The 12,702-nt window shown below is 38.1% G+C and overlaps 1 protein-coding gene across 2 annotated transcripts in view; it reads right to left on the bottom strand.

Annotated features, from left to right (window-relative positions):
- Positions 1-12,702, bottom strand: part of PCLO (piccolo presynaptic cytomatrix protein) — a 378,115-nt gene that overhangs the window by 358,978 nt on the left and 6,435 nt on the right. For both annotated transcript variants that reach the window (XM_075771604.1, XM_075771678.1), the window contains exon 2: positions 11,355-12,609. In XM_075771604.1, the coding sequence (XP_075627719.1) occupies positions 11,355-12,609 (1,255 nt within the window). The remainder of the gene's footprint in view (positions 1-11,354; positions 12,610-12,702) is intronic.

The raw sequence follows: 12,702 nt of genomic DNA, 5'->3' as shown, positions 1-12,702 counted from the left end.
ACAGTAAATGCATAATTACCTTTAAGCATACATCTATTAAGCTCCTCATACAGCTGATGGTTTTGGTAATGGTTTAAATTACAGGGCACAAGTATTGCCAGTATACACGTATCCAATGAATTAAGCACAGAGGTGTGTTAATGGACACCATAATTACACAGACTCACACTTTACCACCAATTTGAGGGCAAGTCGTCATCCAGAATCAGTGAGAAGCTTTGCCTAAGCCCTGATGGTATTTTAAGAGCCATAATTAGGTTTCCCAAAATTCCTTTGTTATTAAAAGAAGGTCCCAGGGTAATTACTGTAGGCCTGTATATAATGGGCCTCTCTTTTCAACACAGAGGAGAAGGGATAAGGCAAATAGTGTATTTACCTGTGTTTCTCATCAATTTTTGTACCTCACAACTTTAAAACATTTTTTTCTCCTTCCTAAAAAGTATGAAAAGAGTGGGAAACTGTATTTTCTATTAAGACAGAAAAACCCAACAATCCTAAGTGGTCATCCCTACCTTTGCTTTTGTAAAGCCTCACAATCTGAGGAAATATCAAATAGGCTAAAGCAGCATGTGGTCAGGAAGCATCATGTGCTATTTTCCACATTTCACATCGCTAGCAGAAACATTATAGGCAACAAAAATGTTATAGGTAACAAAAATGCCATTCAATATGGCACAGAGTCCCATGGGCCTACACCTGCAAGTAGCTACTCAAACAGGTCATCTGTAGCTCTACTTCTGGTCTTTAGTCCGCACGTGAAACATGAGGTAGCAGCTACGGCATTGGCACGGACCACTGCAACGGAGGGAAACTGCAATTAGGAGGACACAGAACATGACTCAGATCTTTTTCCCTAAGGGTGAAGATTTCTGGATCCTGTTTCTCATTCAGGTCTGAAATCTCTACCATACACCACAGGATGAATCTGGAGGTACTACACACAAAGAAAGATTTTGTCTGCGTAATGTCAGAGCTCACTAGAAGGAAAGAACTCTGATGTCACGGACTGAGGCAATGAATTCATTATTTTGGTGAGCTTTGCCAGCCTTGTATTTTTCCAGCAGCACAAATTAAAAGAACAGTTGGACGCAGTTCCCTAAAACACAGTTTATTCCAATTTTTCTGATAAACAGGGTATATACACAATCTGGAATATGAGCTTGCTATTACTAACAGCTTCACAAAGAGATGCCCAATTTTGGCCCCAGCTATAAGTTCATAGTAATCAAGTTACCATCATAATAATGCTGCTTTTATCTTCCATTTTCAGTGCAATTTAGCCTGTTTAAACAATTCTCCCATCTACTTGCAACCCATATAGCAAATGACTGTTAAAAAGTGAAACCAACTGAAACAAAACTGGATCACGTGTTTAAGCTCCACTTTGAATTATTAAAGCAATTAAGTTCACAACTGCACAGAGGACCTGAGCAAAGATTACATTCAGCTTAACTCCCACATTGTTTGGTTGGTGATCAGTTCCCCTACAAGTCCCCTGTCCAAAGGGCATTTACTTGCAATAAGTAAACCTTAATTATGGCACCTGATTTTAGATATTAGTAATTAATTTGGTTAGATACATATTAACATCATTTCTGGATGAATTCTTAAGAGTTTTCTAGAAGGTTTAAGTTTAATCAAAGACTAGACTTAAGCCACATACTCTGAACATCCACCTCAGCTGTCTGGCTTTGGCAAAGCAATTAAGATTTCTTGTATTAGGGAGGTGGGCTCTCCTTTACGGTGAAGAAAAAGGATCCTGTGAGGAGCCTTTTAGTGGGCCTAAGTGAGGATTGCCTTTTCCCACTAACCATAGGACTTTCACAGAGATTTGAACAATGCACTTTTCATGGTGATTCCCTGCTCCTGCTTCTTTTTGACACCTCCACTTGCCTCTTTCTCTTCCCCCCCCCCCAAAATGAAAGTCCTGTAATCTAAAGTAAGATGACCAGATGAAACCATGGCGGTAACAGGTGCCTACTTGCTCTCACTCAGCTTCCTGGAAATCTAACTTTAAGCCACTATGGCAGCCTTAAGGCCCCAAATGAAGGAGCTGTAGGGTTGGGTGGGGTTACAGAACAAGTAGTCTGAATAATTCTTATGTTTAAGGTGTTCAGATTCCAATGGCATTTATAAGCATTTAGGCTTGTCTTCAACACGCAGCTAGTCCAGTCTGACTCTATTACCTAACTGAAGTCCAAATAAAAGTTAATTCCATGCTACAGTTTTCAACACAATCTTGTTAAGAAAACAAAACCTTAACTCTCAACTGTTATTTTTTACTTTTCTTAAAAAAAAAAAATAAAATTATATACACACACGTGTACTCTTGGTATTAGACTGAAATCTTTAAAACTAAAAATGAATTTGCTGCTCCTATAGCTGAACTTCAAAATGTAGGAAGTTTTACTTCACCATATTATTTTTTAAATCTTTCTCGTTTAGACATAAAATTCCTCCCATGCATTTTAGTGGGAGGAATTAAGTACCAAAACCCTCAAGTCATTATAGCTTACACACATCATCTTCAAACAAATACAAAACTGCACAAACTGTAGTTCTGTGATTGGAACTGCAGGAGTTGAAAATGAAGTGCGCTAGATGATGCAGTTTTGTATTAAACACTGGCCTGTTCGTTCTACTGCAATTACAGAGATTTTCCATAAACTTTAATGGGAGCAGGCTTCTGTTAAGTACAGATGCTCTTACATGCTATTAAAAATGAAGTAAAACTTACTGCTGCTGTAGATACCTAAAATACTCATGTTTGTCTATCCTTAAAGGTCTTCCTGGACAGCAGTTCTGTGACCATCTCGTTTCTTTCTCCATATTTCTCATATCTCTGCCTAGAATTAAAAGGCAAAAGTTTCCAAGGCAACACCTGAGCTTTTCCAGTTCCTGCCTACTTGTAAAGGAGATTCTTCTTGGATGCTGAGGATCCCAAGCTGTCTACTTTTACACTGATAGATAGGGGCAGAGACTGGGTCTTCTTTCTAGAAGAAATCCATGTGATGTTCTTCATCCTGAGACCCATGCCATTAAGTGTCATGACTAGGACTGTAAATTTGACAGATTTCATACAGCATTTTTGTTCAGATTTCCACTACTGAACACAGTGCAACCTTGCTTTCACTCACTGATGTAGAAACTGTAATAACAAACAAGTAATTAAAATATATTTTATGTATTCATCAGCCCTAATATCTTTTAAAAAAGCTTCATAAAGACTCTACTAGTTGGGAGCACCAAATGAATCTATTCACAGTGTTTCAGTAACAACATCAATGGAAAATTACATTTGAGAAAATTATAGCACCACACTCCATAGCTCACCCTTCTTTATTCATTCATAGTCTAACAGTTGACTCCAATAACAAATAGGAGCTATGCTTCAGTTCTCCTTATCCCACACAGAGCCAACACGACTGAAGGAGATCTGGAGCCTATTCCTTTCTGCATAAGAGCTCAGATTTGTTCTAACTACACAAACCCATCAAAAGCAATAGGAAAACTGTCAGAGAGCATCGACTGGCGTGCTCAATTTCTATTCCTGCAGATGATGTAGGGGAGGAAGAGAATACAGTTTGATTCTAAGATTCCAGATGTACTGTGAGAAATTTTGACTTGCAGATTGAACATATTTCATATAAAAATTACTGGCACACAAAATGAATGTAGCTCTCAGAAGGCATTTTAACAGCCCTTTTGCAGAACAGAGCCGCATTCTAAGGCAATGGGTCTCATTCTCATTTAGACCAGTCGTTTGGTACTATAAAAAGGAACTTTCAGATACGCATAAAATATTAACATCCCTATACATCACAACAGAAATGTAAAGATTCATAGAGCTTTACATTGCCACAGATATGTAAATGGACTTTGCTGACATAGCTCAGTGTTGCCCCAAAGATTTATTTATTGACAAAATCAGTTTCTAGTCTGAAAACACATCACCTTATTTGGTTCCTGACAATTTTAGAGAGGAGTGAGGAATCCAGATGTGTCTCTTAGCAGACATTTCTGTCAAGATGATGAGAGAAACATGAAAAATAAAGCACTTGAGCCCATGATTTTATGCAGCTTCCTGTAGGGTGTTAGAATACCATCAGAGACAAGAAACTAGATCAGAAAATCCTGTTATGAACAAAAAAAACTTCTATCACAGAACAAACTAAATTAGTATATTGACATACAACTGAATAGGTCTTCCAAGCAAGCCTTGGGCAATACTAGAGACAAAGTCTTCCTTCTACACCATCCTTCCATGAATAAGATCTCAACTATTCGAAGTCATTACACTGAAGCAAACGTTTAACTATCGTACACAGTATGCAACTGATCCTCATTTGAGGCAACTAGATTATCACTACAAAATAAATATTTGCCTTTTATATCTGATATCTGAAAGGAAGGTAACTAGGGAGTTTATCAGGACACTGACTCAAGATGCTCACAAAAACGATGCTGGGTTCTAGGCAGCAGCGTGTTCCCCAGGTATCCATTCCACAGCCACAGCAACGGTTACAAGCACTGCAGCTTGATGCTAAAGCAACAGTTGAGCAAACTTTTTAAACAGCTGTTTTAAAAGACTATTTTTAAACGTTACTTAGCTATTTTAGAACTACTAAAAAGCATTACTAGATGAATTGTGTTATGCAGTTATCACAATCTTAAAACATACTCTACTACTCTGCTTAAATTACTAACACGAAAAGCTATCGCTTGCGTATGAACTACAAGTGTTTGGGGAACTGTTATTTTATAGCTTATATAATTAGAATCATAAAGCAAAATAGCAAACACATACTCTCTTGACTTTTTTGGTTTTGAATGCCCATATTTCAGAATATCTAAAAGTTGTTTTTTATGGCCAAACGTGTTTAAGCTACCTCATGCGTAGGACAAGGAAAAAGACTTCTAAACAGCTCAGTACACTGCATCATGCGTCACTGCAACAAGTGCTGATTACTTTCATTAACTGCGTCTAGATTTAATATACTAGAAATGATTAACAAAAATAAATAACTGCAAATCAAGAAAGCAGCAAAGAAAAGGTTAACAAAGTTCATCTGTGCCGCACAGAGCGCATCCGAGTGAGTATCGCTGGGATTTGAAAACGGATTACGCTGTCTGGTGGGAGCAGGGCTGGGCCATGCTTCCTGCCCAGTGATTACCCAGCAAACAGCATCTCCACATCCCATGGCCTAACAGAGTAGTAAATTACAGTTGCTGAGCAACAGCAATACTGGCGCAGATGGCTTGCTGCAGTTGACATCTTTAGCTATGCAGATTAATTTATTATTTACTTGTGTTAAAAACTGGACAGGACAGTTTTCTGGGCTAATGAGTAAACACTCCAACATATTGTAAATATTACCCAATTAAAATATTGAGAAACTGTTTGCCATGCATAGGTGTTTGCTTCTTTCTATGTTCTGCCCCTTTATTAAAAGAAAAAAAAAAAAAAGAAAAAAAGAAAAATCCACAGGGCATCCATACTATTAATACATCTAATCCTAAATGTAAAGCAGAAATGTAGGCACAGCCTTCCTCAGGGAGAGAAACAGTGTGGGAGTGTGTTTAAGAGTATTCCACAGAGAGAAACAATATTCTATACTTCCATAACCCTTCTATTTGAGGATCTTTACAATTTTCCCAAATGCCTATGTGGCAATTCTAGCTAGGAACAGAACTAAAGGAGCTATACTAACTTAATTTCATCACAAAAAATGTGAATAATCTCCACTTCCATATAAATTGCAGTGTTACTAACACTGGAACACCCCAAGTACTCTTTGGACAAAAAAAAAAAAAAAAAAAATCACACAGAAATATTTCAAACTTTGATCTTTTTTCAATGACAACTAAACAAGGCTTGTTTGAATCGGCTCTCTAATCAGTTTGAACCCAGACTAAACTCCATCCTCTTCTACAGAACACCTCTAGCTTTACTTCAGCGCAGTTAAGAGCTGATATCTACATTAATACTTTGAGAAAGTTAAAAAAAAAAAAAACTTTGTTGGGTTATAACTCATTTCTTTACAACTTATAACAGCTGATGGTCAGATTCAAGTCCTCAATTTTTTCTTCTTTTTTGTTTTGCATTACTTATAACACCCTGAAAAATCCACCCAAGTCTAATTTTACATAGGGTGTAGAGTTTCAAAGCTATTTTTCCTGGTATTAAAAACATTAGACTTTGTGGCATGTTACTATCTACAGTGATGGCAGTTTTGGTTTTGTTTACATGTCATTTCCAGTCCACATTGCATTCTGGTTCTTGCATTCTGATTCTTGCAACACAGCAGGGTCTAGTCTGTAAACCACAGGGAATACTGCAATTCAATCAATAGCTTCCTTTACTGTCACGTAATCAACAAAGATTAGAGTCATTTCTATTCATTTTATTGTAAGTATAAGCAAAAATTATCTGGATTCACCACAAGAATTAGTCATCTTCCTTATATGAATAGTATTTTACATTATTATATATTCCTTTCCCTGTACAAGCTAATAATAACGATAATAGCTGAAAAAAATTAATGCATTTCTGACTGCTTAAATTCTCTTCAGTTACTGAAAACACCTCATGCCCAAGTATTAGCTACTGTTTAGGATACCTGAAGATGCAGGACGTCAATAAAAACAAATACTGAAAATCATATTGAGAATTTGAACCAAATCATAATAATGTGATATGATTGTACATAAAAACAGAAGCAGAAAGAAAGAGCAAAAATTCAAGATTGTAATACCTAGAGCAACTGATACAGAAAATTCCTAGCTCTATGAAAAGAAGAAGAAAAATTAGACATCTCTCAAAAAAAAAATTCCAACAACAACAAACAACAAAACATTTTCAGATTGTGTTAAAAAATTATTTTTCCTAATAAAGGCGTTGATCCAGTAAAATGTTCTACTTGATCTGAAATTATACACTCCACTTTGAGATACTCAACTATTTTTTTTCCCCTTCTTTTTTCCATTAGGATTAAGTCAACTTTGATACAGAAACGTTTCAAAACCAGTCAGAACCAATAAAACATTTTTTAGAACTCACTTTGCCTCCATCCTGAAGAGCTTTTGCAAGTGAACAAATCCTACATCAATATACACATCTTCACATTGTCTGAATGTGCAAGCTTCAGCAAGCTTCTAAGTAAAAAAATTATACCTGGCTCCAAGACTAATTTTAAACGGTCTCTCAAAACCGTACTGAAACAGTGGATGAAATACAGAGTGACGTAGACAAAATGCATGAAAAATAATCCCTCCTTAAAACTACGTAGAAGACAGGCGTTCACATAGGCACACATACTCATCAAGCATAGGCTCAGGGAGCAGAGCTCACATACAACCAAGCTTCCAGCGTGAACAGCTTTTACACTCCACTTGATCATCAACTTTACAGATGTCCATCATCAAGAATGTAATGATATATTTTTACAGTTCAACCCATCGTTCAGTCCATGTTGCATGTATCTTCCAATAACTAGTTCAGAGAGGATGAAAATTTACTCCAGCTATTGAGCATACGCACTGATCATTTAGATTTAACTATAGTAGTTCACGCTTTTTGCCTAGCTTTATCAGAAGCTATACGTAAGTGTTTAACAAAATGGATAGTCCCTCAGAGGTCTTTGCTCATTTTTCAGAAAGCCTACTCCTATTCACACCATCTAGAGAGCTGAATCTGTTTTTTGGGAAGTGCTGGTTTCTGTTGCTAATGGCTGATGGAAGTGGTTTGGGCAAAATAAAATTTATAAAAAAAATGAAAAAAACAAATCACCATGTAATAAAATAAATACACACCTGCTACAAGGTTCTGATGTATGTGAAAGGAAAATGAAATAGAGTACCAGTCATCAAACCTGTTTATATAATTTTTTCCATTACTTTATGCAACTGTTGCTAGGCAGTCATGTGCCATGGTGATGAGTGGAGTGTGAATACCTAGACAGATTAGAGAGACATATGTTACTGAACACGTTATGTATGGTGTGTTTTCTCTCTAGACTGCTGTACAGAACCAAGATACCAACTATCTCTTTTCCCCACGGGGACTCCAATGTCAGATGGTTCAGAGAAATAGTTCAAGGGGTCTGACCTTGTGGCAATACAGGTATCACTTTCTGCTCTTAGTTACACAGTTCTCTCTAGTGAGTTAAAACAGACAGAATGCATGTACTACTGCATTTTAAATAGAGGTTTAAATGAAAAGAATGAATAAAAATTTTAAAAATCAGCACTTTTTATAAAGATTTTACAATCCATGCAGTCTACTTCCTGAGCCAGTTTGTAAAGCCTACTATATTCTTTCCAGAATCAGCTAGAAATACAGAATATAGACATTTAGAAAGATCTATATGGAAAAGTAATTCACTCTGTTAGTTACGAAGACTGAACTATGCTGTAAGAAACTTGTAAAAATAATATCTTAAGAAGATAGTTCAAGCAGCTGTACAGGGGAGAATGTTAGGGAACAAAAGTAATATAAATTATTTTCTAAATAAATGCCTTTCACTCTCCCGACATCCAATTTGAAATTATTGCTTTCCCATCAGTAATGTGTTTTAACATAAGCAATAAAAACAGCAGCTATAAAGGGCATGGGAAAGCACAACACAGGATTACAGAATCATGAAACTTGGCAAAAAGAACAGCAGGAAAAGTCAAAGTATAACAATTAGAGGTGAAGATATATAGTCACTAAGTGCATGGGTAAGAGACAGAGACTCTTGGTCAGTAACACTTAAGTAGAATTTAAAATAAGCCAAAAAACCCAAACTTGCACCATAATGAAGAAAATTGACAGCTAAGACACAAACCATTGTTTTCATGCTAGACAGGAAGAAATGTGTAAACTATTGTAAAGGGGGAATCAGAGACTTTTGAAACAATCCAAATATTGAATGGAAAGAGAAACTAGATGAAAAGTTTGAGAATTACTCAAGTGGGAACCTTTGCAGCTGAAATAAGTCAATTTTTTCTATGTGCCAGGGCAGGTTCTATTACTTTGCTCCAACTGTTCAGTAATAAAGTCAGATGTGATTTTTGTCGCACTTCACTGCAGATTGGAGCAGGACACCCACAATGAAGTTTCAGCAAGACAGCTGGTGGTGCAAAGCTGAGCAAATGAGAAAAGTCTGAGTGGGAGTCAGGAGATTGGAACTAATAACTGAATAAATTAGACGACCAATACCTTCATTTACTGAAATTATTTCATCATGAAATAAATGCATATCCTGTGTTTATTTCAATGTGTAATATGAAATTCAAATCTGCTTTTACATATGTATGCAATCAGTTAGTCTTAAATGCAGCTGTATTTATTGTCTTAAAGGCCTGAATTTCATACTTATAGAGTACCCGCTTCAAAAACTAGTAGTTATTCACAGAATTTCCAAATAGTTTGAGATCTTCTTACATAAACTCTCTCTCTCAAAATCCATTTCATTTGAACATACTGAAGTCGTTCATCATTTCCATAGGAAATGTGAAGTTTCTAAAGGAAGACAAACTTGGAGCTCCAAGCGACTCCAGGAGCACAGAAATAAAAAAACTCAGCACCCACAAATAAATGTAAGAAATTCTGGTCTAAAAACATTCTGTCAGAACTTGAAGGTAAAGTTTTCTTACAAAAAATTCTCTTTGACTTTAACATCAATGCATCACATCTCTTGTCCATTATACAAAAATATATCTTTTTTTATCCCAAACTGTCCAGAATTACATGCTTTATGACCTTCCCTCATACAGGCCCTGAGAATACAATATTTAAGCACCTGGTTAGTTGCAGGTGCACTGAAATTTCTGCACGCAGCTGCTCAAGTCACTCCTTTTCCAGTCCAAGCATTAATGCCAATTATTTCAATCCTGAATTTCCCTGAAGTCAAACAACAGACTACGCTCCTAAACGATGCAATGTGCTACCAATGGTTACCTACAATTAGTTTTTCAGGTTTAAACTTGCAATTTTAGCAATAAATTAATAAACAATATACTTACTGGATGCAAAAAGCCTCTTGTTTGTTACCAGGTACACACCTAAAAGCATCACTAATAAACATGCACACTGGAAAGAAATCGAACTGCTAGCAATGTTTTTAAATCATTGTGGTATTGAGCAAACCGGTTGCCCAGAGAGGCTGTGGAGTCTCCGTCCTTGGAGATATTAATGAACAGCTATGAGCAACCTGCTTTAGGTCACCCTGCTTTGAGCAGAGACTTGGACTACATGATCTCCAGAGAACCCTTTGAGACTCAGTGATTCTTTGATTCAATTTTAAACCTAGGGATATTATTTGTCAGACTCAAAATAAAGTAGCAATCTGTACTTCTTCCCATCAGCATCGCTGGTCAGCCAAACTAATACCAAAACAAGACAAAAATAAGCTTCCTAAATACCCCTTCTGGCTATTTATCACTAGTTAGTCTTCGGTGCCAGGTCTGCTATGCTTGAATTTCTAGAAATTGATAAAAGTGTTGGTACTACAAACCCAAAGTACATTGCAAATTTAAAATTAGTATATCAGGATGTAGGAGAAGCTGTTCAAGCAATAAGAAGAGATCAGACATTCATGTGAAGCCTTATTCCCACGCAGAGCAAGTAAAGAACAAGGTAATGTATAAGCACATAAATCAAGCCACCACAACCATCAGGTGAAAATAAGTTCACTTGAAGTCCTAATATTACTTTCTGTGCCATTTCTATGTTATATAATTACAGCAAGAATGGTGATCAAGGTTAGAAATAGTCCTCAGAGATCTCTTTCTTTGCATCCCACAAATAATGAAATAACCTGAGTATCACTAAGTCAAAACTCATGACTCAGGCTTTCCGCTAATGAACACTCACATAGTTACGAAGCAAATCCACCCCACGTCCTTTTCCAAGACACACGCTGGGGCTATGAAGAGTCATTTTTATTGTGTCTTCCTTAGATAAAAAGTAAGTACTATTTTTCTTATAGCAGCAAATATTACTTATTTATAGACATATTAACACATGACTATTGTGGTTAGATTGTAAACGCAGCCAGTGAGCACTTAAAATCGAGCAAAACAGCAAAAAAGTCACATTGGGGTTCCTCCTCTTTTTATATGAAGAAATGAGAACACATTTCTAAACTGCACAAACAGAGAATCATTACCCTTTTTTTTTTTCCCCAATTTCACCCCTCTTACTCATAAGCAGTTTTCCCAAATAGCGTGATTTTTTTTTTCACTGCACTAGTTAAGGCCTTGAGTGATCATGACGATACACTGTAACACCTTTGATGCTTCAGCACAACGAAAGTAAATTTAATTTTGTGCTCTGGTAGCGAACATCAGAACATTTAAAAGCTACTCACCTCTGTTATATGAGGATTAGGATTGAATCCGCACAGGCTGCAGACTACGGCATGGCACTGCGTGCAGGTGTTGTAATTGGGCTGCCCTGGAGCATGCAGCAGCAGCTCAGTGGTGGTGCAAAGAGGACAGAAGGTTTTCTTTGGGGTGGACTCAGCGGGTTGGCTCGCACCGCCTTGCTTTTGCTGCAAGGGTTTTTCAGGCCCTGGTTGCTGACCTGGTGGTTTTGTAAGTCCTGGTTGTTGTGCCGGGGCCTTTGTGGCCCCTGCAGTCTGAGAAGGTGGTTTGGTAGCCCCTGCCTGTGGTGGCACTTGTTTTACAAGCCCTGTTTGCTGCGGAGGTTGCTTCCCGGGTCCAGGCTGAGATGGTTGTTTTGCGGGTCCCGTTTGCTGAGCAGATGGCTTTTCAGGTCCAGGTTGCTGAGGAGGCTGTTTTGGAGGCCCTGCTTGTTGGGAAGGTGGCTTTGCAGGACCTCCTTGCCGTGCCGGCTGTTGCGATGGTTGTTTTACGGGTCCCGGCTGCTGCGATGATGGTTTGGTGGGAGGTGGCGCTTGGGATGACGTTCTAGCATTGTCTGGTTGCTGTGGTGATGGTTTTGTTGGGCCTGATGAAGGTTTTGCAGAAGTTTGCTGTTGAACAGGCTTCGTTGGTTCCGACTGTTGGGGCTGAGGTTTTTGTGGTCCTCGCGGCTGGGGTGGTTGTTTCGCTTGTTCTAGCTTAGAGTCCGCTGGGTGACCAGGGGCCGGTTTCTGAACTTGCTTTGGTTCCCCAGGCTGCTGCTGCTGAGGCACTGGTTTGGAAGACTCGGTTTGCTGGGGGGTAGGTCTGACAGGTCCTTGTTGTTGAACAGCTGGCTTTGGAGACTGTTGTTGAGCTGGATGTTTTGCAAGGCCCCTCTGCTCCTCTGGTTTCCCTTGCTCCTTCTGGGTAACTTTTTGTTTCCTACCGGCTTCTTCGTGGGCTGCATCTGAATCTGATATCAAATCAAAAGGATTGAATTTGTTCACAACTGAAGTGACTGCACTCAATGGATTGGCTTCTGAGAGAAAACTGGGCATCATACTTGGCTTCTGATCTTCTTTAAAATCAGTCCTGGATTTTGATTCCCGTAGACTAATAGAAGAAGGGCTCCGTCCAGGTGCCCGTTGTTCTGTCTTCAGCACATCTACTGTTCTGCTTTTACTTAAACTTGGCGGCCCTGGATCTGGAGGCTTACCTGGTTGTCTGGGATGGCGGCTTGTATCGAGTTCAGGATGTCTGCAGACAGAAAATGTAGTAAAATTAAAATAGTGCAGAATACTAGAGAAATGGGGTAAAATAAATGTATCTGTGACCCTGGAAGGTCTCTGG

Source organism: Balearica regulorum, chromosome 1, assembly GCF_011004875.1.
Source record: "Balearica regulorum gibbericeps isolate bBalReg1 chromosome 1, bBalReg1.pri, whole genome shotgun sequence".
Taxonomy (NCBI): Eukaryota; Metazoa; Chordata; class Aves; order Gruiformes; family Gruidae; genus Balearica; species Balearica regulorum.
Note: the sequence above shows the minus strand (reverse complement) of the source record. Positions and strands in the feature narration are given on the sequence as shown.